Below are 27,981 nucleotides of genomic sequence, written 5' to 3' on the forward strand. Positions count from 1 at the left end.
CGGGAGAACTTTGCTCCTGACTCCTCCTCCAGGGTCAGTGCTGCCTCTTCCCTTGTGTACCTCTTGGCTCCGATAAGCACCTGCAGCTCAGGGACTGTTATTTTGGGGTTTTTTGCCCCCCTGCACACCACTGTGCATCTGCCTCACAGTCCTTGGCACTTTTAACCATTCCTGTGCCCAGGGCTCCCTGTTCCCATGGGGCGAAGTAGGATGCTGACTTAGATACTTATATTCAACAGAACTAGAAAAGAGGAATCCCTCCCCTCCTCAAAGATCCCCCAGCATACACAGCTTCTTTCCTTAAAGTAGGAGAGGGAGCAAGAGGGATCAGGTCATGTACTACGTTTGCTTCAAGTGGTTACCTGCTTGGACTCCTAATATTTTGGGTCCACTCAAAGCTCTACATCCTTATTGCTGACACCACTTATTTCACCTTTGGAGAAGCTTTTACTCATCAGCCAGCCATACTGCCTTCAGCTGGGGCCACAGGCTTGCTGCCTCACTGTCAAAACATCCTTTCCTCCTCCTGCCCCAGAGAGAATGAGCAACAACCTAAGTACCAGGTGGACAATGTGTTTCAATCCTACCTCTCACTGCTCAGCCTCAAAACATTCATTAACACGTAGGACAACTAGGGACCCTTATTCCTCTCCTCGCTCAGCAACATGTGCTACCAGACCCCAGGTTATCTTCTCATATCCTCACTGGCCCATGACCTTTCTCTTCTGGAAAGCCTTGTCTGTCAGGATCCCATCCTTGTTACCAAACTGTCAAGAGTAGCCTATGAAGGGTCTCAAATCTTATCCTATTTGCAAACTAACAAGTTAACCTATTATTTTTTCATGGATACTGGCAGATGACATGAGACTCCTGGATCAAAGGACTTTATTACTTATAGTGCAGCAAGCAGCAATGCCAGTTCCCCCTCCCCCCTCCCCCAACAAAAGTGACGCAGATAGGCCTTGATGGATGCCTACACGTGCAGTGGGTTGTATCATGGGAAAAGAACCCTGAGCTTGGGGGAGTCAACACTTATAGTGAACAGTGGGCAAACTTGCTCCCAGGGAAGAGACACTACCTCCTCTCTCAAGATGGCTCACTATCAACAGAACACTGAGATACAGCCCAGGAAAACAGTGGTCAGGGTCTTGCATTCATACGAAGCAAGAACGTGCAGGGATGCTCAGGGCTCATGGCAGATTGCCTCTCCCAACACTTTCTCATTCTCCAGTGGGTCACCTTTGACAGCATTATAAACCAAATCCAGGGCACTAAGAGCCTGAATACTGATACTGAATACTATTCAATACTAATCAGCAGTTTCCCAGAGGAGTTTGTCAGTCACAGGGACATCTCCCCCAAAGAGCCAAAGCTCCCTTACAGCAGCCAAGACCTACTGCAAAACATTCTGAGACCTTTACTGTTGTCTCTGAACGGATCTAAGGTTGGCACGATAAACTGCAGGAGGGGGCTGGCTGCCAGACAATCTAACAGCTGCCATCCCTCCTCACCCAAGCAAACCAGCCAAAGTTCTAACAATTCACCTGGTTTCTGTTCACAGAAGCAGGGAACTTCCCTCCTTTCATGCTTGTGTAGGTGTGTGTCTGTGTAACTGCTGTCTGAAAGGAAGAGGAATCTGCTGCCCGCCAGGGGTGAATACTAGTGTCAGCAGTTATAATGGGGCAAATCCAAAGGTGACTGCCAGATTAGTCAGGAAGTCCTCCTGCTCAGAGGAAAGTGAGCACCAACCAGCACACCTTCTGAGCAACTGTCTTCGAACCTACTTCCCAGTACTAAGAGCCTACAACCACCTCCCTAATCCTCATTAGCAGGCAATAATATATTTAAAACATTATTCTGAGAAGGGGGTCATAGACAACACCAGACTGTCATAAAAGATCCATGGCATAAAAAGAGGTTAATTATCCTCATCAATTATTCTTGAATAATTGTGGATATCAGAGGAGTCACCTGAGCACGTGTGCTTTCAGGCTGGATTAAGAATATTCTATTTAATAACATTAGAGGCTGTCCGTTGGGACAGGATATTATACAAAAAATATTGTGGTATTAGCAGTTTCCCCAGATAACTTCATCAGGGAGACAAGGTTTGGGTCAGGGAAGGGGTGTCTAGCCAGGAGTGGTAATATGACAGAGAGTTGGTGAGAGAAAGCTCTAAATTGAGTGGGAACTTGGACCCAGAGAAAAATACAACTTGTGTGTATTCAAAGGACCTTTTGCATTTTCTTCCATTCCATTTGCTTGTTCTGAAGCAAAAAGATTGTTTCTAAAAATACATACAGCACCAACTGTCAAATACACATTAGCAGCTCAAATTTGCAAATAATGAAAAACACAGCTGTCTTTCCCCACTCTCCTCAGCAGTCTTAAATACTTGGAAGACCTAAGTTCTTCCTCGGCAGGTGTGAGGAGTTGAGTCAAGAGGAAAATGTGATGGATGTCAGGGGGAGAGGAAACTAGAAGCTCAGAGAATTACACGGCCTACCCAAGGTATATGGAAACAGAGTATAGAATCCAAGGCTTCAACTCCCTGTCTAGTGATGTTCTGCAGTCCCCTACTGCGTGGTGCTAAATAGGGCAACATTCCCAAGTAAAAGAGGAAAATGTGATAACTGGGATTTCTTATAAGCTGATTACAGTTTTAGGTACCAGGCTCAGCTGGAATTGTATTTATGTAAGACTAGAGGGACAATATTCCTATAGGTCACAGGATCTGGGCAACTGCCCAGTTCTTCTCTGACCATAATGGGAAAATACTAGAAACGGTGCTGCTCACAACTCTGGAGCCAGACACAACAGGTTCAAATCCCAGCTCTAACGTTAGCCACGTGACAAATTATTCAATTTCTGTGCCTCTGTTTCCTCATCTATAAAATGGGGATAATATCAGTACCTACTTTCTTGGGACAGTTGTGAGCACTAGTGAGTTAATACATGTAAAGTACCTGGAACACTACCTGGCACAAAGTAAGTACTGAGTGTCATTACTGTTATCACTGGAAAGCTAGCAGTTCCTCACCTACAGGTTCTCAGGGGCCTCTGACCAGTGAAACAGCCTAGAAACAAAAGGAACCTATAGCAGTAAGACTGTTAACATGCGCTGCTCTGTTCCTTCCATTAAGACTATGACTCCATTTTTTCACATCTTCTTTCCTTTTATTGAAAAAAATTTTAGAAAATGGCAGTTGATAAAAGGCACAAACAAATCAACAGGGATATACTAGTGGAAAACATAGACAAAATAAAACTAAAAATGCCATTGGCTTCTTTAATTGGTTAAGAGCACAAAATGTAACAGGCAGAAAGTCTCTTTTAAACAAATTAAAAAGCTGTGGGGTTTTTTCCCCCAATTCTCCCCAAGTCAGATATATACACACCCACAAAAATGGTGTGTGAAGGAAAACTGTCATACACAAGAAGTTGTATCCTGAATTAAGGGAAACAGCTGTTGAAATGGGAATTAACACAATAAAGTCAGCAACAGGTTAACAATTTAAAAAACTGAGTCTTCAAATGCTGCATGGCACAAAGCTATACTATATAAAGTACTGCTAGGTATGAAGGAGGAAGTCTGTACGGTTTTTAGCAAAAATGCTTTTCCAGAAAAGCAAATCAAAACAATGCAATCAGCAGACCAAAGAGGCTACAGCTAGATATCAGAGCTACAACTTCTCATATCTGAGCTAGAAAATTCTATTTATACAGAATGGACTAAAATTTCAAGACAAAACGGACATTTTTTACATTTCTTACTTTATCCATATTAAGTTCTCTGTTTCTTTCTCCCTCACCCCTCAATTCAGCATGATCCAGCCAAAAGATGGCTGCTTTTAGAAGTGGCTATTTTATTTTTCTTTCTGTGGCAAGACTGTCATGAAGCCTGGATATCTCAGGCTCATATGCATCCATGACCAGGGTCCCGCTGTGGTCAAAAAACTTCGCAATGGACTTGGTGAACTCGGCTTCCCGTTGCTGCTTTGTTCTTCCACTGATGAAGGTCAGCTTCAGAGTGTATTTGTCATCGAACCTAAGCAAAGATAACAAATCAAAAACCAAACACAGACATTCAGCCAGTAACAACAGAGCACCAAGTGTTTTTGAAAAATAGGGCTGAGCTGGCTACCAGTGATATAGGGAACATACAGCATTATCCTTTCCAGAAAAAAAAAAAAAATTCCAGGGCACCTTCAGGATAGAAGTTCTGGTTCATAGGCGTTGCCATGTCTTCCCTGATTTAATTACTGTGTGCCTCCTTTACCTTGTCATAGATTGTTAAACCACACGGACCATCTTCTCTTCACTGCTGGCCTTTGCTTCGTTGTTATGCTAGAAGGGTATTCCCAGTAGACACTTTTCTCCAGTCTCACCTGATTAGTGAGACTAATTTGTCTATAGCAAACGTTCCCATTTGTTAAGTTCATACTTGGGCATGAACTTTTCTGGGAAAACCTTCCCAAACTGGGTTAGATGTCTTGCCTTTGTCATCCATGCACCATCAATTAATAGTCAACCCGAATACTGAGTGCCTATCATCTGCTAGGTCTAATGACAGGCTCCTTTGCTGTCAGTGAAATTACCTATTGAAATGATAATTACGTATTTTTGTTCTTCACTAGTCTCAGGGATTCTTTTTTTTTTTTTTTTTTAATTTTCACGTATCACTTGTGAAATTTATTTTTTAAATTTTTTGGCTGCACCATGCAGCATGCGAGATCTTCCCTGACCAGGGATCAAACCTGTACCCCCTACATCGGAAACATGGAGTCTTAACCACTGGACCAACAGGGAAGTCCCTGTCTCAGAGATTCTTGAGGGCAAGGATTTTGTCTTATTTTCTATTCTTAGCTTGGAGTTTGTTGGGCAATCAAATTTTTATTGATAAATGAAGAACCCTTGTTTTCACAGATGTTCCCCAATTCCAGGCTGCTCAGTCCTTGTTCCCTGTAATCAATCTACCTCCAGGTTCTACCCTGATCCCAGGCCAGGGATATCTTTTACTACATGAACTCCAGAGATCCCTTAGCTACCTACACCTTAAGGTATCTTGAAGGCTTTTACTATCTCTACTCATTCAAGAGGGTTTATAACATCAACCCCTGGCAGGCTGACATTTCTCCCCGCAACTCCACCTGTTTCTGTCTCCATTTAATTAGGGCATATTCGGTGGACTGTCAGGCTGGTATTATCTTCAGAGGAAGCAGAGGCTTGAGCTTCTGCTTTTTTCTGCATGTTTAAAACAGGAAAAGCACCATCTACTTTTCAGGATCACTGTTATGGTTATAACAGTGCCTATCATTAACCAGTGCTCAAAAAAATCATAGCTCAATAAATTGTTGTTTAGCCAGTTACTTCCAACCTGGATAGCCAGAAGTAAAGGTCCCTGAATATTTTCGACACCTCAAAAATTTTTCTCAAGCTCTGATCAACTGCTGCTAACTGATATCACAGTAATTTTTGGACTTTCCAGCCCAGTTCCATGGCTCTGATGGCAGGACACGATCTAATGCATTTTTTAAAAGTTACTCATTAATTCAACAAATATTTATTCAGGACCAACCATATATGTCAGGCAGTTTTGGATGCTAAGGATATACATCAGTGAACACAACAGACAAATCTGTCTTTGAGACTTTTATTTTGCTGTGTGAGGGAACCAACAATAAAATAAAAATTATGATATTCTTTTAAATATGGAAAGTCTTCACTAAGCAGATGTTTGAGCAGAGCCTAAAGAGGTAAGAGAACAAGCTATCTGGAAAAAGAATATTCCAGGCAGAGGACACAGTAAATGCAAAGGCCCTGAAGCAAGCACATGCCCAGAATGTCTGAAGAACAGAAAGGAGGCCAATGCAAACAGAATGGAGAGGGAGAGGATAAAAGCCACAGGAGATGCGGAGTGTGTGTCCATGGGTGTGGGGCTGCAGAGAACAGATAAGCATGGACTTCTAAGCTATGCTTAGGATTTCGGTCTTTCTCTACGTGAGAGGATTTTGCGCTGAGGATTGAGTTGATCTGCCTGACGTTTTAAAAGGATCATTCTGCCCACTGTACTGGAAAGAGACTGTGGGCAGGGAGAGCAGCTGCAGAGGTCCATTAGGACATTATTACAGTAACCTAATTGAGAGATGATGGCCGCAGTGGAGACAGTAAGTGGTTAGAATGAATATAATTAGAAGGTAGAGCTGACAGAATTTGCTGACAACCTATTCAAAGGATTGAGATAGAGGAGTCAAAATGATTCCAGAGTTCTGGTCTGAGTAACTGTAAGGATGGAGCTGCCATCTATTTAGATGGGGAAAAGCAGGTTTAGGTAGGGGATAGCAGAGTTAGGTTTTGGATATGTTAATTTTGAGATGCTTTTTAGGATCCAGTGTCAAACAGAAAGCTGGGACATAGCTGGAGTTTGGAGAAGGTCTACGATGAAAATACAGATTTAGAGATCTTCATCATTATAGATGGTATTTAAAGACCTGAAAATCTGGATAAGATTACACATAGTAAGTGAATATAGACAGAGAAGAGCTGCTAGGAACGAGCACTAGTGGCATTTCAAATTCAGAGACAGGGGATAATGAAGAATCACAGGGGACTCTAAGGAACAGAGACACTAAGATAAGAAGAAAATCAGAAGATTACGGTATCCTACAAGCCTAGTTTTAAAAAAAAAAAGTTTAACAAGGAGAGAGTGATCCACTGTTCAAATGCTGCTGACAGGTCAAATACAATGAGGAAAGAGAAGTGAAGGTAAGCAAATCCAAGAGATGATGGGAGAAGAAAAAAGGGGAGCAGAGAAATGAGAAGACCATGTGAGGAGAATATGTGAAAAGAAAAACAACTTTTTCAGGTGGGAGAAATTACAACATATTTGTATGCCAGAAAGAATAACCAAGCAGAGAGGGAAACATCAAGTAAATGAGAAGGGATAGAATCTAGTGGACAAATGGAGAGGAGGCTTCAGATAGGAACTGAGAAGGAAGGTAGAGTATGATGAGCACTGTGAGTGGGTAACGATGGGAGAATTCTGACTGCTGCTATCTTCCCGGAAACAAAAGAAGCTGAGAGTGAAATGGGGGGAGGAGGGCAAGAGGTTTGAGGATAGAGAAGAAGGTATGAAAGATCCTCTAGGACAGTGAGAGAGTAACCGCACTACAGAAATGCCACGAAATCTAAGCTAGGTAAGGAGGAAGTGAGACAATGAAGAGAAGAGGACCAGGGAAAAGGTGGTAGGCTCAATGGATTATGGATGCCACTGGGGCTGAAGAACTGTTCGGACAAGAGAACAAGAAGGAGATAAACTAGAAAAATATAAAGCAATGGTCAAAGAGTGGGATACTTAAAAATGAAATTATTGAAGGTAATTAGTTATCAGTAATAGCAAGATCTAGGGTATGTCCAGGGAAATAAGTATTTAAGACATGGCAGAAAACAAGATAATCAGAGGAGAGGAAGTAAAACTAAGAGGCCAGAGTACTGGAATAATCAACTACTTGGATACTGAAATCATCAATCAAGCCTTCTGAAAGGAGCTATGTTAAAGAGAGTGCCAATGAGCCAGGAGCCATCTCTAAGGAAAGAGGTGTGAGCCTGTATTTCACTACAAGAAGGAACAGAGGTGGCATATTTCCTTTCCACAGGCACCAACAATGTGGCAGTTGGTAAAAGTCAGCAGTGAATGTGAAAAAAATCAGAACCCTCATATACTGCTAGTGGAATTGTAAAATGGTGCAGTTGTTTTGGAAAACAGTCTGGCAGTTCCTCAAGCAATTAAAAGAGTTACCATATGATCCAGCAATTCCTCTCCTAGGTATATTATATGAGAATTTGTCCACACAAAAACTTGTACATGCATGTTCATAGCAGCATTATTCTTAAAGGCCAAAAGGTGGAAATGACTCAAAGGTCCCTCAACTAATAAACGGATAAACAAAATGTGGTATATCCATGCAATGGAATATTATTTGGCATAAAAAGGAATGAAATATTGATAAGATGGCTGAACCTTGAAAACATTATGCTAAGTGAAAGAAGCCAGTTACAAAAGATCACATATTACACATGATTCCATTCATATGAAATAAACGGAACAGGGAAATGTATAGAGTAGACTAGTGGTTACTTCAGGTTGGGAGGATGAGGGGATAGGGAGATGATTGTTAAAGCGTACAGAGTTTCTTTTGGAGAGGATAAAAATGTTCTAAAGTTGACTGTGGGGGACTTCCCTGATGGCGCAGTGGTTAAGAATCCGCCTGCCAATGCAGGGGACACGGGTTCGAGCCCTGGTCCGGGAAGATCCCACGTGCTGCAGAGCAACTAAGCCTGTGTGCCACAACTACTGAGCCTGTGCTCTAGAGCCCACAAGCCACAACTACTGAGCCCGCGAGCCACAACTACTAAAGCCCGCGCGCCTAGAGCCCGTGTTCTGCAACGAGAAGCCACCTCAATGAGAAGCCTGCGCACCGCAATGTAGGGTAGCCCCCGCTCTCTGCAACTAGAAAAAGCCTGCGCACAGCAACGAAGACCCAACGCAGCCATAAATAAATAAATAAATAAAAGTTGACTGTAGTGATGGTTGTAAACATCTTTAAAAACACTAGAAACCACTGAACTACTTTAAATAGGTTAACTATGGTATGGGAACTATATTTCAATAAAGCTGTTTAAAAAATACTTAAGTCAGAATGTAAATAATGGAATCAAGATGTTGCTAGGGTCTAGAATTCTGCAACTCTGCTTTAGGGGCCTGGCACAGGGTGCAGATTTATGACAGCTGAGACCAAAATGGCAGCTATGAGTCCTGCCAGGAGATAAGAACTCAGGTGCAACCTCAGAATGAAGGTCTGCTTCTCCTTACAGATATCTCCACAAGTTGGTAATGAGAGGCTGTTTGGTGTTGATGCTATACTTACCTTCATATATGTGAGTAACTGTACTTAAAATTTGAGAGCCTACTATGTGCTAGGAACTATACCATGTGTTTTCAGGATAGTGACTGAGAGCATGAGTTCAGATGTGGGCTAAATTCACTTTTGGGCTCTATAACCCTGGAATCATTCATTAAACCCTTTGGGCCTGGGTTCTTATCTTTAAAATGGGTTGTTCTAAGGTTTAAATGAGACAGTGCAGTTGCCACAATACCTAGTATATAGTAAATGCTCAACAGATGCCATCTCTCATAATGCTTGGTATATAGTTGACCCTTGAACACTATGGGGCGGGGGGAGGGTGTTAGAGGGTATTAGGGGTGCTGATGCTCTGCGCAGTTGAATATCCATGTGTAACTCATAGTCACTCCTCCATATAGGTGGTTCCTCTGTATCCACAGTTCCGAATCTGCAGATTCAACCAACCATGGATTGTGCAGTACTTCAGTATTTACTATTGGAAAAAAAAAGCCCATGTATAAGTGGACCCACGCAGTTCAAACCCCTGTTGTTCAAGAGTCAACTATATATACCAGTTGGCATCCTCACAAAAACTGTATGAGTCATTTTTTACTCTATTAAAGCTCAAATAGTTTACCTGATATACCAAAAGTCACACAGCTAGAAAGAGACAAACTGGAATTTGAACCCAGTTCTAGATACCTAGAAAGACCTGAGGTGCCAGCTGCACAAAGTTACACCCATTGCTGACTGGACTGTGCTTCTCTGAGTTGCCCAGTGCATTGTTTCAGAGATTCCTGATTGCACAGACTGCAGTCAGGATCACAGAAGACATAGAAGCTAATAGGGTTCTTCAAAGACAACTGACTTCATACCTTTGGCCTTTACAGTTACATATATAGTTTATAGTTCTGCTCTCCAATTGGCTCAGTTTATTGGCCACAAGGAAAAAGAGAATCATTCTTTATTCTTCCACCAACGTACTTTCTCCCACAGTTTATCCTCAGAGCACTTCTGTGATAATGGAATCTCAGAAGTGCAATACTAAGGAAACCTTCTAGTTCACAATCCTTTCTTCATTTTATATGACTAGCACTATGATCTGCAAAGAGTAGGCATACAATAGTCTGTTGATAATGACTAACACGCAGAGAAAACCCAACATCATGATTTAGGAATCTGTGAGGATAGTCATACCTTTTGAGACTGGACGACAGCTGCCAAATATCATCAGGATCCATCCCTGTGGGATCTTTCCTGTGGGCCACGAGAAAGATGCTCTTCTCCTTATATGAGGTATAAATGGTCAGGATCCCCATCATCACAAAATAGGTTCAGATAAAGTTAAGGGGAAAATACACAAACATACACACAAAAGAGAAATAACACAAACTGACAAGCAAGGGCTACAAAAACTTTCATAATGATAGTCCTAAAGAAGACAGTTTTGTCTTGCTATAAAAACACTGAAAATTTAACTATTTCATTTTCATCCTTATGTTTATGCAAGAGAAGCAAGGCTCTCTCTGGTTAGTTCTGCAAAGAACATCTCAAAAAAGAAGAAAGGAAAAAGGTACAGGGCATAAATCAGCTCTCATCTTTTCTGTTCAAGGACAACATATATAAAGAGATCCTCCAACCTAGTTTGTCAAGACTTGTGCTTATTTCTCCATACAATAACAAAACTAATAATCACAGTGGATTTGACCACACTCAACCAATTCCAAGGGTCATTAAAAGAGGAAAACTGACTTCAAATTAGTTTACTATAAGAGTCTCATGCTCTACCAAATGAACTAGCTGGGTGACTACCACAATTTAGTTTACTATAAGGACAATTACTTCCTCCATACGTGTAGGCTTATTATTATACTCAGTTTTTGACAGTATTAACTATCATACTTGAGAACCTGTGTGCCAGAAACTGGCATAAGAGCTTTGTGTACACGTGTCATTTAAATTTTATGAAAGGGACAGGCAGGAAAGTACAGTACAAAGTGTATGAGCTTTGGAGTAAAGCAGTCCTAGATTTGAACTCTGGCTTTTAACCAATGTAACCTTGAAAAATTACTCCTTATCCCAAGGCTTAGTATTGTCACCTCTAAAATGGGGATAAAACTGACTTTTTAGAATTGTCATGAGATTTAGTGATGGTATATATATTTTTAGTGTACACCACACAGAAGACATTTATAATGGTACTATTATTATGTATAAAAATGACATGATTATAAAAATGGCAAGATCTTGTTTTGTTTTAAACAAATATAATCAAACAAATGAAATTCCATCAAGGCCATTCTCTTGGGAGGCCATATAACTATAATAAGGTTGCTGTCATTGTTCAAACATCTTTGGAACTCTTTTGAGAACTGTCTCTAGAACCTATGGCATATTCTTTTGAACTGCCTTAATAGTGAAAAAGTTCATACTGGGATGATTTATCTGATACTGTAAGCAGTCAAGGTGCAAATTCTGTGACTATGATTTGAGATCAATTTGGATAATACCACTTTTGATCAGGACCTGCTTTATTCAATGGCTTTCTAACTGCCTCTGAAGAAAAATCCCCAAAGTGGAATTTTTAGAAATATTTCAGGTAGTGGTAAGATTGTTATGAAAAGTAAACTGCCTACCAAAACGATCTGTTTTCAACAACTAGTACATATCAGTACATAGCAGACATGCAATAGCACGAGGTGGCTATTAGAATGAGGTAGTCCTATTTAGAATGAGGTAGTCCTATATATACTAATATGGAAAGACATTCAATGTATTTTTTAAGTTAAAAAGAAAAGTTCAGTATGTATAGATTGACTTGGGGAGGAAGGAGTGGGGACCACAAGAAAACTATCAACATATTTAACTTTATATTCTAAATATAGTATAAAATCTCTCATTTGATCTTTATAATAATTCTAAGTGTGTATTACTCATATTTATAAGTAAGCAGCATTCAAACAGTCTCCAAAAAGTAATTATCACGAAAACAACTTGAAATTTCAAACCCAGGTTCTCCAGCTGTTACACAAGCCACACCTATACCTCATGCTCAGTAACTCCCAGTCTAGCCCCTCAGCTTCAAGGAAACCTGACACAGATATGAACCTCCAAAATCTGATCCTTTCCTAAAACAGGTATACCTTGGAGACATTGCGGGTTTGGTTCCAGACCACCACAATAAAGGAGTGTCACAATAAACTGAATCACACAAATTTTTTGGTTTCCCAGGGCATATGAAAGTTATGTTTACATATACTGTAGTCTATTAAGTGTGTAGTAGCATTATGTCTAAAAAAAACAATGTACACACCTTAATTAAAAAAGACTTTATTGCTAAAAAATGCTAACCATCATCTGAGCCTTCAGCAAGTAGTAATCTTCTTGCTGGTGGAGGGTCTTGCCTCAATGTTCAGATGGCTGCTGACTGAGCAGGGTGGTGGTTGCTGAAGGCTGGGGTGGCCGTGGCAGTTTCTTAAAATAAGACAATGAAGTTTGCTGCATTCATTGACTCTGCCTCTCATGAACGACTTCTCTGTAGCATGCAGTGCTATTTCATAGCATTTCACCCACAGAACTTCTTTCAAAATTAGAATCAATCTTCTCTCAAACCCTGCTGCTTTATCAACTAAGTTAATGTAATATTCTAAATCCTTTGTTGTCATTTCAAAAATCTTCCCATCTTCACCAGAAGTAGATTCCAGCTCAAGAAACTACTTTCTTTACTCATCCACAAGAAGCAACTCCTCATCTGTCAAAGTTTGATCATGAGATTGCAGCAATTCAGTCACACCTTCAGGCTCCACTTCCAATTCCAGTTCTCTTGCTGTTTCCACATCTGCAGTGTCTTCCTCCACTGAAGTACTGAACCCCTCAAAGTCATCCATGAGGGATGGAATCAACTTCTTCCAAACTCCTGTTAATGTTTGATATTTTGTCTGCTTCCCATGAGTCACAAATGTTCTTAATGGCATCTAGAATTGTGAATCCTTTCCAGAAGGTTTCAATTTACTTTGCCCAGATCCATCAGAGGAATCACTATTTATGGCAGCTACAGCATTACAAAGTGTATTTCTTAAATAATAAAACCTGTAAGTTGAAATTACTCCTTGATCCATGGGCTGCAAAATGGATGTCATGTAGCATGCATGAAAACAACATTAATATTGGTGTACATGTCCATCAGAGCTCTTGGATGACCAAGTGCATTGTCAATGAGTAGTAATATCTTGAAAGGAATCTTTTTTTCTGAGTAGTAGATCTCAGCAGTGGACTTAAAATATTCAGTAAACTATGTTGTAAGCAGATGTGCTGTCATCCAGGTGTGCTGTTGCCCATACTTTGTTGTTCCATTTATAGAGCACAGGCAGAGAAGATACAACATAATTCTTAAGGGCCCTAGGATTTTCAGAATAGTAAATGAGCAAGGACTTCAATTTAAAGTCACCAGCTGCATTAGCCTCTAACAAGTGAGTCAGCCTGTCCTTTGAAGCTTCTCTCTAGCTATGAAAGTCCTAGATGGCACCTTCTTTCAATATAAATCTGTTTCACCTACACTGAAAATCTGTTGTTTAGTATATATAGGCACCTTCATTAATTATCTTAATCAGATCTTCTGGGTAACTTGCTGCAGCTTCTACATCAGCACTTGCTCTTTCACCTCGCACTTTTATGTTATGGAGATGGCTTCTTCCCTTAAACCTCACGAGCCACCCCATGTTAGCTTCAAACTTTTCTTCTGCAGCTTCCTCACCTCTCTCAGTCTTCTTGGTATTGAAGAGAGATGGCACCTTATTCTGGATTAGACTTTGGCTGAAGGGAATCTTGTAGCTGGCTTGATCTTCTATTCAGACCACTAAAACTTTCTCCACATCAGGATTAAGGCTGTTTCATTTTCTTATCATTCATGTGTTCACTGGAGTAGCACTTTCAATTTCCTTCAAGAACTTCTGCTTTGCATTCACAACTTGGGTAACCGGCACAAGAGTCCTAGCTTTTGGCCTATATCGGCTTTCAACACACCTTCCTCACTAAGCTTAATCATTTCTAAGCTTTTGATTTAAAGTGAGAGACATGTAACTCTTCCTTTCACTTAAACTCTTAGAAGCCACCGAAGGGTTATTAATTGGCCTAATTTCAATATTGCTGTGTCTCAGGGAATACGGAAGGCCCAGAGGAGGGAGAGATGGAGAGATGGCTGGTCTGGAGCAGTCAGAACACACACAACATGTATCAATTAAAATGTTAGTTGTCTTACATGGGTGTGGTTTGTGGTGCCTCGAAAAACAATTACAATAGTAAAATCAATGATCACTGATTACAGATCACCATAACAAATATAAGGATCATGAAAAAGTTTGAAACATTGTGAGAATTACCAAAATGTGACAGAGATACAAAGTGAGCAAATGCTGTTGGAAAAATGGCGCCGACAGACCTGCTCAACACACAGGGTTGCCAAAAACCTTCAATTTGTAAAAAAAATAATGCACTATCTATGAAGCACAATAAAGCAAAGTGCAATAAAGTGAGGTATACCTATACCCTGGAATGAGTGGCTTGAAGCAACCTGGTCTAATGGGTTAAGTTCTAGGCTAGAAATGAGAAGAGCTGGGTCTCACTATTCCTTTGTGTTTTCTTATTAGGTGCTCACACTTGGATTATAACCTCTACATTAATAACTAAACAGAATCAAAGATAAAATAACTGCACTGAATCTAAAATATCAATGATAATTATGACATAAATTTACAGATGCTCACATTTCATAATGTTAAATCCTAACATGAGCAGGCCCCAAGATGAAAGTTTGCTTTTTGTAAGGAGCAGAGAAGAGTATCAGTAGGGATTTTAAAAAACTGTCAGTTGAAAACAAACCCGAGCTTAAAGGATATGATATAACGCACAAAGCCAAAACAGGTTTGGACTCTGGAAAGGGGTGCATATAATCCCAAATCAAAGCCACTACGGCGAAGAAACAGGAGATGGTACAGATGGTGAGGCGACCGTCAATTAGACCAAAATTCTCCACATACTTGTACTTTTCCAGAAGTACCTAGTGAGAAGAAGAAGGAAGCAAGCTAATAGGAATACCTCCCTCTTTGTATCTGCTTTTATTCTTAATTTCCATGATGAAAGTTATGTTAATCATATAAATGACCAAGTTGTTATCTCCAATCAGAATTTTGCCACTCCGAGCAAAAAAAAGATTCAACCTGTTTACAAAGATCCCAGAGAAAAAGTTCATCAACTTCTCATACATTTTTTTTTTTTAAATCCTCATCTTCTTCCCTAGAATGAAGCTAAACTTTTCTTTTCCCTTTTAAAATACAGAGATGACCCATCATGGCTGAATGTCCTATATTCCCTCAACCCTCTTGCCTCTAGGCTAATTAACCTCAAAAATGATAGATTACCAGCTTTCTGGAATTCAAAAATTAGAGACTCTGAAGAGAAATTTGAGGTAACTAACAATTATATTTTAACACCTGTTCCCCTATATACAGTGTAAGGATTTTAGAAAATGCTTTCTGGTTCAATTCGTAACACTGAAAACTAAAGTCATTCTAAGTCATAGAAGGAAAAAACCCTGCAAGAGATGTGCCATCAGCTGTATACATACTAACAGGCTCCCCGCTCCCCACCCCCAAAGAAAGTACCTTTTTGGCAGAATCATCCAAAGAATTTTTCACAGCTGATCCATCCCATTTGTCAATTTTTACAGGCTTATCATCAATCTTCCACTGTAAAACAAACAGATAAGTTGTGCGTTAAGAGATATGGCATCTTACTAAAAGTAAAATGAACTACTTCCTTAAGAGCATTCTCAAGTATATATAACATTTATTCTCTCTTCTGATGTTGGACAGCTAAAAGACAAGACACTTGAAAATGAAGTTGAAGGAGACTAGGTCACTAGAATCAGGTGGTACTCGCATGATGTTGCCAGTCTCCATGCTAGAAAGTCAAATGTACAAGGCCAAAACCAGAACACGTACATAGGCTGCAGAGCCTACAGTGTGAACTCAAATATCCCATCCCCATTTTACTAAAATGTGGGAATAGAAAGGAATTGCACTTGTTCATCCTTTCATTCTGTGACCACAAAACCCAGACAATATACATCCATGAACTTTCGGATGCTAACAAAATGACGAAGGTCTCCTTTAATACATTTTTGTCTGCTAACAACTTTTATATTTTATCAGCATGTCTTAACTGTAGGAAAACGGCAAATCCAGTGTAGTCTGTTGGAAAGAACATTTTGAACTGAGTCCTATCACCAGTTAGGTACATGACTTTGTTCTGACTGAGAACAAGTTCAGAGATGCTGCATACGAGAAATTAAGATGGAACAAACATCTGTAAAATGTGAGAAGATTTTAAAGGAGTGTAGAAATATAATTCATCAAACTTAATTTTGTGATTCTATATACTATTACACAAAAAAGAAAAACTATTCTGTGAAGTTTGTTGGGGGAAAAAACATGAACTAAAACAGTCATACCTCAAGTGATTAAAACTCAATCAAGGCCTTTCCCCTTTGTGTCTCATAAAAACAAGAATTTTCTTTGAGAAAATTACTAGTGGAAGCATGTTGTAATAATGATTCTCATAGCCTGCCAGCCTACAAATCAAACATGACACTTAATTTTAAAAATACAAATGGAACCAAGAAGAAATTCACAGGCTATCTAGCTAAATAGCTCACTTACACTTAGTTTACTAAATCCCATTTTGACAATAGCAAGCAAAAGAAAGAACTTGTACAGCCAGAATCCATTAGCAGAATTTGAATTATTTGTGAATCAAAGTCATTAAAATTTTTTTGGCTCATTCCAAAAAAAAAAAAATTATGTTCTCATAGAAACCCAGCCACACATCACTACCTGCAGTGCATCACAGAAAAGAAACTTGCCTCTACAATTCAGAGGATAACTTCTTGGCAATTTTGGGGGATAAAACACAGAAGAAGCCATTACAACATGTGCTAAAACAGTCTCAGCTCTAACTCCACTGGTACCTAGAAGGATCTTCAGTAAGTGGAACAGGAACATTTCCAGTGAATTACATAAACAGGAAAGTTTATAATTGATTTCTGAAGAGATAGGAGCATCATCCATTCTGTGTATATGAAAAACCTTAGCCTATATCAAAGCAAATAGCATCTCTGCTGTAGTACAGAGACACATCTGGAAAAAAGGCAGGAGGATGGACATTTTCTATCATTCTCAAAAACTGCCCATCAACTGAAATGTACGATACTGGTCATGTACCCTCTATTGTTATTCAGGGTATTTTAAAAACTATCTTCTTTTCCTCACTCTTCTCTTCCTCAACCCTAAGTTCAAATTACCTTCCTTTTGTAAGGATGGGGTAACTCTGCACACAATTCTTCTTCCCCTCATTCCCTCCTGTGTATTATAGATATGTGTATATTGAGCACAATCAACAATCACAAGTATTGACTTATTTAGCTATTATTTGCACCAACATCATATATATATATATATACACACACACACACACATGGTTTAAAGAGTTCTGTAAGTTATAAAAAAAATAGCAGTCCTGCTTCCCCTCCCCTTAAGACTCTTTCTATTGTCATTTTCCACTCCCCAGAGACACGCACTAATTTCAACTCCTTTGGCTGATTTTTTGGGTATCCACATCTCTGGGGGGAAAAAAAAAAGTTTATATTATTATTTTCAGTTCTCAGCATTAAATCTATTGACTTTTCACCATTAAAGATGAGATTTAACCACTTCATCCCCTGCCACTTTCACATTTATTTTTCCTGCTCCTCCCTCACCATCTTTTTAATATAGTTATAGTAGATCAATATTGATTTGGTCTTACACCTTAGTTTTTGCTAGATCATTATTTGGAGTTTACAATATGACCATAAATGCTATTCACAGATGAGTCATGTATATTAGGATTATTTTTTCTTTCCTGCATAGCTTTTTGCTTTTCTTGGAGCTACTATTGTTTTTGTTGCTGTTTTTAATCATACAACGTATTTCTCGCCAATATATTCTCAAATTCTCCCTCAATTGTTTAACTCTCCTTTCAATATTTGCAATCATATTCAGCATTCTGTGAATTTCATCTTCCTGGAGAAATCTCTCCTGGAGCCTTCGGGACTGCTTCCATCTGGGTGGATTTCTTTCCAGTCCTGCTGTATTAACTGTCATCCTGGAATCTCCCTTTACTATGACCGGGGGGTTCCCTTCACCTCCTCTTGGGCTAATTCTCTTTTTCTTAGATACCATGTCTTACTCTTTTCTTGGTTTACTTATTCCAGCCCCTGTCCATCATCTCCACCCTCCTCCCGCCACCCAAATTCATAAGTTGAAATCCTAAACCACAATGTGATAGTATTAGGAGGTGGTGCCTCTGGGAAGTAATTAGGTCACGAGGGTAGAGCCTTTGTGAAAGGGATTAGTGCCCTGATAAAAAGACATGAGAGAACTTGCTTTCACTCTGTTTTAACCATGTGAGGATACAAGAAAGTTGTCTGTAACCAGTTAAGAGGGCTGTCACTAGACCCAACCATTCTGGCACCCTGATCTCAGACCTCCCACCCTCCAAAACTGTGAGAAATAAATTTTGGTTGTTTAAGCTATCTAGTCTATGGTATTTTTGTTAGAGCAGCCCAAACTGACTAGCATCCTCCTTTTACAGATAACACTAAGGGTTTAAGAAATTTGCCCAAGGTGAAAGCTAGGAAGTGGTAAAGCTGGGACTCAATCAAGTTTTCATAATTTCAAAACCTGTGCTCTTTCATTATTCTACACTGCTTCCCACAAAATATAAGGAAAGGAATTATTAGCCATAAAAACAAAAGGACACAGACCCCTGAAATGACAGCCATACAAAGTATCTTGATTCTTATCTAATAAGTTATAGTTAGTAACAAAAAAAAATCTTAAAAAGATTTTAATCTTGAATATGCCAACAAAACCTGCAGGATACAAAATATTTGGAATTTTCCATTTTCCTCCATTTAAAACCAACTGCTGTTTGACTGAAAATATAGTTCAAAAAAAGGCCTATCTTAAAGAAATTACTTCCCTGCCACTATCAACATAAAACACTTTATCAAACCAGCACACTGATGCCAGACCTGGATGACGAACCATACACAAAAATTATGCATTTGATGGCTTTGATAGAACATTACAAAGACTTACTTCAGTTATTCTCCACTGCAAATTTGAATAATAAAAAGATTTTAGTAGCAGTGAAAACAGAAGTAAAGTTATGCAGTGATAAAGATCTCAATGGATTGGTTCATAAAGTTCCTTAGCTTGACAACTGGGCAGTAAGACTCAAAGGATTCCTCAATTCACACTGAAGAGATGAAGGATTCCAGAAGTGAGCTGTACCAATGGAAGGACCCTGCTCTGATTTTAAAAGAACTGAACATGGCTCTAAGAAAAATTAATAAACCTTTTTTCTCTCTTCTTTGGTCTCTCTCAGTTTACAAAGTGGATGTAGGCTGCAAAGGGGGAAGGTAGTAGGAGATGAGGCACATGACAGAGGGAGCATATTCTAGATGGCCTTATTTACTAGGCTAGGGGACTTGGGACCTTATTCTGAAACAAGCAGTGGAGAATATTTTAAGCAGGTGAACAACACAATCAAACTTACGTTTTTTAAAAAAGTCATTTTTAGTGGCAACCTAGCAGATGGTCTGGAGGGGAGTAAGACTGGAGATAAACACATCAGATGGGGTCTGATTTAGATGCAGGGCCTGAATTAGAGCAGCAGCAAGGGGATGAAAGGGGATTATTTATGAGGTAGAATTGGCAAGACTTAACATCAGACTAGTTACAAGAAACATGAAAGAGAGAAGATAGAGATGACCATTCTACTAGAATTCTGGCTTAGATAACTCTCTGAGCTGTCATATTGTTTTCCAAGAGAAGGAACAGAGGAGGAAAAAGGAGAAATACCCATTTGTATATGATGAGTTTGAGATGTTTAAGCTCTACAGTTACATTGATTTCAGAATTTTCTAAACCAAAATAAGATTATGAAAACTGATGGCAGACTCAGAAGCTGAGACACTTTTTGAGTTGGAAATACGCACCCCTACCTCCCATATGCACTTATTTGGGAAAAGATCAGAAAGCAGTAAGTTTAAAATAAGGAAAAAATGTTCAATTTGGGGAGCAAACGATGTCTGTCTTGAGAATGCTTACTATCATCTAATTTAGATTCCAATTCAGAAATACCAGGATATCTCAAAGAGAGATATTATAGCTCCTGGCAACATACTTAATCTTCAATTTCCATCTATTTTTTATAAAAATGGGCAAGAAATACTGCAAAGAAAATTACTTGCTTAATAGTGGCTTATTATTGGCTACAGTTATCACTGGAGTTAAGTTGGAAGTTAGAAATGACCACACGATAATTATGAGCATGAGTATTAGTGGCAACACCAGAGTAACTGGAGGTAAGTAGACTGGCTCTGGCTACTTAAGTCTAATACACCTAACAGATATCAAAGTGGAGATGACAAGTAAGCATTTAGACATATAAATCTGGGCTCAGAGGAGACGTCCAGGTTGTAAATATAAATGTGGAAGTCATCAATTTAAAGATGGGATTTAAGCCATGACACTGTTTATCTCCTTGGGATGAGTGTACATGGAGAGGGCCAGGGGCTTGCTGATATTTACAAGTCAGAAGAAAAAATAACAACAGTAAAGACAGATAAGTGGAGAAGGAGGAAAACCAGGGCACATGGTGTTCTAGAAGCCACATAAAGATAATATTTCAAGAAAGAAGTGATCGATGAGTCAAATACTCAAGGCCAGGTAATAAGAAAAACCACTACTGAGATTTGACAAGACGGAGGTCAGTACAGAGAAATGGTGCAGGCAACAGCTAAAGAAGGGACTTGGGCTGATAGAGGTTGTTAAAACCTTTGATACCACTGTGTATATAGTGGTAAATAGTTTAAAAAAATAATAGTTTGAAGCTTTAAAGGTTACTCAATAAACCCTGTAAAAATAAAAAGAATGTTTTTAAAATTGAGATCTAATTCACATATAAAACGCACCATTTAAAAACGTACAATCCTGGCCTTCCCTGGTGGCACAGTGGTTAAGAATCTGCCTGCCAATGCAGGGGACACGGGTTCGAGCCCTGGTCTGGGAAGATCCCACATGCCACGGAGCAACTAAGCCCGTGCACCACAACTACTGAGCCCACGCGCCTAGAGCCCGTGTTTTGCAACAAGAGAAGCCACCACAATGAGAAGCCCGCGCACTGCAACAAAGAGTAGCTCCCGCTCACTGCAACTAGAGAAAGCCCGCGCAGCAACGAAGACCCAACGCAGCCAAAAATAAATAAATTTATTTAAAAAATAAAAATGTACAATTCAGTGGTTTTTATTATAGTCACAAGGTTGTGCAATCATCACCATCTAACTCCAGAACATTTTCATCACCCCCAAAAGAGACCCTATTCCCATAAGCAGTCACTCCAATTACCACCACCCCACCCCCAGCCTTGGCAACCACTAATCTACTTTCTGTTTGCATGGATCTGCCTATTCTGGACATTTCATATCTATGGAATCATATAATATGTGGCCTTTTGTGACTGGCTTTTCTCACTTAGTATAACATCTTCAAGGTTCATCCATGTTGTAACGTGTGTCAATATTTCATTCCTTTTTATGGCCAAATAATGTTCTACTGCATGGATATACCACACTTTTATGGGTTGCTTCCACCCTTTGGCTATTGTGAATAATGCTGCTACGATCATGTGTACAAGTTTTTGTGTAGACACACATTTTCAATTCTCTTGAGTTTATAACTAGGAGTGGGATATACTGAGTCATATGGTAACTCTTCTTAACTTTCATCATTTTACGTTTCCATCAGCAATGTAGGAGGATTCCAATATCACCACATCTTCACCAATAATGGTTATTTTTCTTATTTTATTATAGCCATACTACCGGTATCTCATTGTGTTTTTTTTTTAATTTTGAACAATTTACCAGCCATTATTGTAATCTTTTTTTTTTTAATGATAGTATTTTTTTTAATTAATTAATTTATTTATTTATTTTTGGCTGTGTTGGGTCTTCGTTTCTGTGCAAGGGCTTTCTCTAGTTGCGGCAAGCGGGGGCCACCCTTCATCGCAGTGCATGGGCCTCTCACTATCGCGGCCTCTCTTGTTGCGGAGCACGGGCTCCAGACGCGCAGGCTCAGTAGTTGTGGCTCACGGGCCCAGTTGCTCTGCGGCATGTGGGATCTTCCCAGACCAGGGCTCGAACCCGTGTCCCCTGCATTGGCAGGCGGACTCTCAACCACTGCACCACCAGGGAAGCCCCTCATTGTGGTTTTGATTTGCATTCTCTAATAGCTAATGGTGTTGAGCATCTTTTCATGTGCTTGCTGGCCATCTGTATATCTTCTATGGAGAAATGTCTATTCACATCCTTTATCGTTTTTTTTGCTTTTTTTAAAATCAATGTTGGGGAAGCAATGACAGGTTCTTTTTTAAAAAAAAATTATTTATTTATTTATTTATTTTTGGCTGCACTGGGTCTTCATCGCTGCACGTGGGCTTTCTCTAGTTGCAATGAGTGGGTGCTACTCTTTGTTGCAGTGTGCAGGCTTCTAATGGCAGTGGCTTCTCTTGTTGTGGAGCACAGGCTCTAGTAGTGCAGCCTTCAGTAGTTGTGGTGCATGGGCTCAGTAGTCGTGGCTCGTGGGCTCTAGAGCGCAGGCTTGGTAGTTGTGGCACATGGGCCTAGTTGCTCCGCATCATGTGGGATTTTCCCGGACCAGGGATAGAACCCATGTCCCCTGCGTTGGCAGGTGGACTCTTAAACACTGCGCCACCAGGGAAGTTCAACATCCTTTATTCTTTCAAAAACTGGTTTGTCTTTTTATTATCGAGTTGTAAGATTCTTTATATAGTTTAGATACTAGACCCTTACCAGATATGATTTGCAAACATTTTCTCTCATGCTGTGGACTGTCTTTCCACTTTCTTGATAATGCCCTTTGACATGAAAAGGTTTTTAATTTTGATGAAGTCAAAAATAATGAGTTTTGAGATGCTTTTAAAGTTTAGTTTGCAAAACAGTATTAAAAGCCTGCATCTTGTTTCTTTAAACACAAACACACATATCACAGTACTGCCATAAGACTGTTCACCCTCTTTGTCAGAGCTGGGTTAGGGTACAGGCATACTACCCTGTTCGAGTCTGGCAAGCTAAGATCCCATCGAAGAGAGCAAAAGAGTATATAGGACCTGTCTAAGGACACACGTTGGTGGGTGACAAAGCCAAGGCTTCAGCCTAGGTCTTCCAACCTCAAAAACAGATGCTCTTTCCACTACTACATTAGCTAGCACATGGTCTGCTCCAGTATGAGAGGCAATGTACTAAGTAAGGTAAGAGTACTGGATTAAGAGCTGGGAAGCCAGGTTCTGGAATTGTAACTAACTCGCTGTGTGCTCTTGGACAAGTTGCTTCATCTTCCCCTCTCCAACTGTGTCCATGTCTATAAAATGAGGAGGCTGAACACATGAACTTCAAGGTCTCCTCATTATAAACATTTTAGAGAAATCACTATTGATTAAGCAGAATAGTTAAAAACCAAACAAGAAAAAAACCCCTTAGTTCTCAACCTGGATGTAACTGTTAAAATGTAGAGGAAATAAATAAATAAACAGCTATGTGTGAAAACATGCAGCTGTCCAGGCCCCACCCCCAGAGAATCTGATTCAGGTCTGGGATGAGGTCCAGAAATCTGTATTTTTAACTAAAACCCCAAGAGCGTCTGATGTAGACAGTCTTCATATGTTATAAAAAATATTATCTAAGGAAGCTGAAATCCAGAGTAACAAGCTAGTTAGTGGCAGCTATACATGTTTTGCTGAGTGCTTACTATGTGCCAGAAACTACTTTTTAAGGTAAATACTATTATTATCGCCACTTTACAGATGAGGAAACTGAGATACAAAGAGATTTATTAACTTGCCCAAGAACATATATCTGTTAAGTGGCAGAGCAAGGATTCAAAGCCAGCCAGCCAGCCTGGCTCCAGAACCTATGTTCTCAGCTACTAAGGTATAAAAGCTGTACTTTAAGATCAGGTTGACAGTTCAGCCAGGAGACAGAAATCCACGTATGAAGTTAAAAGGGTCTGGATATAACTTCTAGAAAGCATGGTTTAATACCACATGTCAATTTTAATAGCCAAAACAATTTTAATAGCCAAAAGAAATCCAGCCAGGAGACAGAAATCCAACTATGAGGTTAAAAGAATTTGGATATAGTTCTGGAAAGCATGCTTTAATGCCACATGTCAATTTTAATAGCCAAAACAAATAAAGCAAACAATTTTTATAGCCTGCTACGTAGAACAAAATGCTTTGATGTATTTTGGGAAAAATAACTTACTGCAATGATCTAAGTTATTCTGTGATGGAAGCTGGAAGGTTATATTTGCATGCCTATCTTTAGGATCAGGAAACTAAAATTGCTTTGTTCTCAAAGTCAGTTTCATAGAAGCAGAAACTCACATCTGCTTAGGGAAAACTACAAGCACATTTGCATCTCTGTTACATTTCTTCATGGCAAGTAAAACCAAAGCTGCAAGAAATAAAATAAAAACCCTCCAAAAAATCAAGACAAATCAAATTAAAGAAACTGTAAGGTAACAGCCTGTCATTCCCACAGAGCAAAAGCGTCTGTATTCATTCAGCTCCTGCTCCACTGAGAGTAACATTTTTTCCCCATTTTCTCTTCCACAGTACCCTCAGTTTTCAGACAAATAGAGGCATCATCCTCTAAGGCAGTTTCTGAAGACTGGGGTGGCAGATCTGAAGTTTTTTCTCTGCTAAATTCAATGCTGCAAGTATTTATTCTGTGTTGATCACTATAGAGAACGTCTCATGGGAAACCGGACAAACTGGTAGAACAATATAAAACAGTATGTCATATTAAGTGACAGCTTAATTCCCATGTGCAATAAATGCCAGAGACTTCGGAGGAAAAACAACTCAATGTAAGGCTGAAATGAAGCTCTCCAAGAAAAAGCACCTAAACAGCTCCTGACTTATCTTCTCTCTCCTCGGCCCCTCACTTCTTAGTTAATTCTGCCAAGTGCTCCTTTCTGAGGCGTTTTAACTCAAGTTAGGGTTCCCTTCACCTTATCATTCTATTTTTATAGCCCTGTACAAAGAACATTTACCAATATTATGACTTAATATTTACAACAAGCCTGCAATATGTATGGGCATCCACAATGTACACATAAGGAAATTTAAGTTCAGTGATATCATAACTTATCCAAGACCGTGTAGTTTTTAACATGCTGCACTAGAACTCAAACTTGTCTTTCTTTTTATATTAAACCCCATATACTAGTATGGTATGAGGCCTTATTAGAAGACTTCTAATTTCTACCACTCCAAACTATTCGAATAACTTTTCTAAAACCACTTTATATTTTAGGCTCAAAAACCTTCAACAGGCTTCCTTCTTACTTCTACTTCAAGCAATCCATGCCCTTCTTCATCTGATTCCACCTATTTGTCATTACAGGTCTCTTAGAGCAGCGGTGCCCAACCTTTTTGGCACCAGGGACCAGTTTCGTGGAAGACAATTCTTCCACAGACTGTGGTGGGTGCACGGGGAAGGTTCAGGAAGTAATGCAGCCAATGGGGAGCGACAGATGAAGCCTTGCTCGCTGGCACCCCATTCACCTCCTGCTGTGCGGCCCAGTTCCTAACAGGACCTGGGGGTTGGGGACCCCTGTCTTAGAGAACAGTCAGTCAACTCAGTACCTGAGAAACATCAGGCACCGTGTACCTTTGTTCAAGGACATTCTAAACTGGTATGCCGTCTGTCTCTGTCTCTCTCTCAAAATAAGGTCCCAGTTCCACTCTCAAACATGAGGTCTTTCCCTAGGGCTCTCATCCCCTTATCAGTTAGATCTCAGGGATCATTCTCTCACTTTAACTTCTGTAAAAAGTACACATGTGAATACCAAATAGTTTTATGTTTAATATTTTGGGTACCTCATGTCCTATACTCAGCTATACTGAGTACTTTCTGACAGTAGGATTCTTGATTTTTTTCCTCTGCCATCACACCTCTGTATTAGATACTATAGGTTACAGAGATCATTAACGTATATCATCTCATTTGATTCTCCCCAAAACCCTAATATTTCAGGTGAAGAAAGGGAAGCTTGGTGAGGTTAACTGACTTGCCAGTCTTCATACAGTTTGAAACTAGCACATCTACGTCCAAGCGCAAATCTTATGACCCCCAAACACAGGTTCTTCCAAAACACACTGATGCCATACACTTTTCAGTAATCACTGCCTTAGCAGACTGTCCATGCTTAATGTTTGCTGGTGATGATCCAAGTGGAGCAAAGAGCAAGAGCACTCAATGGGACAGAATGAACATAGGTCGTGAGGCGTTCACCCAGCAGGAAGGCAGGATCTGTGTATGAAAATGACCATCAATTCTCAACACTTTCACATACCTTGGAGCGATTTACCATCCCAACTCCCAAAACATGTTCCTATCTCTTAAGAAGGGTTAAGAGTGTGAGAACCATGTAATTCAAAACCAATGACACCCAAAAAGAGAAGCAAAAAGATCTGGATCCAAACCCCTCGATATGATCATGTATTCATTTCTTAAGCACCTACCATGTGTTAAGCACAGAGAAGTCTGAAAGCTGTTTCCAATTAAAGTAAACAATCCTGACTATTTACTATGTTAAAGCCCCCATGCTTAACATTTCTCATCAAACTGGCTTAGGGCCCTACAATGAGAGAACTGGAAGGAACCTTAGGGTAAAGGCTAAGTCTCTCATTTTACAGATGAGGAAACAAAACACAGGGAGAACAAGCACATTTCAAGGTCACACAGCTAATTAGAGGCAGAACCAGTACTAGGACCCAGACCTACACGCAATTGTTTCTCTCAAGATGCTATGCAAAGGGCAAGAAGGGCCAACCCAGGAAAAGAATCTTCCTTTTTTTCTTTTCTTTTAAGCCCTTGTTGTTAGGACATTAACACAAACAAACAAACAAAAAACAAAACAAAAAAACACAACTGGATGGGTGGAGGGGGAGAAGAGGTAAGCCTGAGCAGGCAGCAAGCTCATGAATACGATTCACCTAGGGCACTTGGTGGCAGGCGTGGGGGGGGGGGGAGGGAAGGATGGGGGAGGGTGAAGAAGGAAGAACAAAAGATAAATCTTAAAGGCTCCTGTCAGCGCGTAGGGGGAGTCAATACTCGAAGCTCTGTATTCGGGGTACCGAGATAAAACGCCTAGAAACTTCAGTAAGCAAAAGGCCAAGAGCACTCTGGAATCTGTAGCAGCACGCAAGTGTGGCGGTCGTGATGGGGAGACTGGAGACTACTAACTTCGAACAGCGGCTTTCATTCAGTCAGGATTCACATTTCCCTGTCGGTAAAATGGGCACATTCAACAGTGGTCCCCAGCACCACCAAGGAAAAGCGATGGCCGCACTGAAACGTGAGAATAATCGAATATTCCTAAGAAGCCGTAGTGGCCGGCATTAAGGACCGAACACTTCCGAAAAGAAAAGAAGTCCTAAAAAGGAGAGAGCCCGGGTTTGACGTGTGTAGGGAGCGGACTACAAGCGCCCATAGGGCTCCCACGGTAGGCCAGACGAGAACTCCCCCTGGGAAGCCGCAGAAGAGGGGCGAGGATGGGAAAGGGGGCTCGCCGCCTCCCGGGCGTCCCCAGGCCTCGCCTGCCCCCAAGAACCGACTTCTCACCTTGTCCAGCAAGCCGCTGCGGCTACTGCCTGTCCCACAGCTGGAACCACTGCCAGCCCCACTACTGCCTCCGCCACCACCGGTTCTCCCTCCCTGAGCAGCCGCCGCCGCCATCTTCCTTGCTTTTGCGTCTCTCTCCCCTCCTACTTGTCCGAAGCCGATTGGCTGGAGCTGACGGCGTGACGTGCCGCGAGGAGTCAATCGGGATCCGTAGTTGGGGCTGGCTGACGCGAGATTGCCAGCGGAAGTGGCCGCGGGGCTTGC

General features: G+C 40.3%; 1 protein-coding gene across 1 annotated transcript; it reads right to left on the reverse strand.

Moving 5' to 3' along the window:
• Positions 1-3,263: 3,263 nt before the first annotated feature.
• On the reverse strand, positions 3,264-27,852 carry SPCS2 (signal peptidase complex subunit 2). Its single transcript, XM_068555819.1, has 5 exons — positions 27,718-27,852; positions 15,563-15,646; positions 14,798-14,958; positions 10,101-10,235; positions 3,264-4,048 (listed from the first exon to the last, which is right to left on the reverse strand). The coding sequence occupies exons 1-5, from the start codon at positions 27,829-27,831 to the stop codon at positions 3,862-3,864; spliced, it is 681 nt and encodes a 226-aa protein (XP_068411920.1). The 5' UTR covers positions 27,832-27,852; the 3' UTR covers positions 3,264-3,861.
• Positions 27,853-27,981: the final 129 nt, after the last annotated feature.

This window comes from Eschrichtius robustus, chromosome 11 (genome assembly GCF_028021215.1).
Source record: "Eschrichtius robustus isolate mEscRob2 chromosome 11, mEscRob2.pri, whole genome shotgun sequence".
NCBI classification, from domain to species: domain Eukaryota; kingdom Metazoa; phylum Chordata; class Mammalia; order Artiodactyla; family Eschrichtiidae; genus Eschrichtius; species Eschrichtius robustus.

Coding starts and splice junctions, on each gene's coding strand:
- SPCS2 (XM_068555819.1), bottom strand. CDS start 27,831: ATGGCGGCGGCGGCTGCTCAGGGAGGGAGAACCGGTGGTGGCGGAGGC. Junction 14,959..15,562: donor TGGATGATTCTGCCAAAAAG/GTACTTTCTTTG, acceptor TCTTCTCACTAG/GTACTTCTGGAAAAGTACAA. Junction 10,236..14,797: donor TTGGCTTTGTGCGTTATATC/ATATCCTTTAAG, acceptor CTTTATCTGAAC/CTATTTTGTGATGATGGGGA.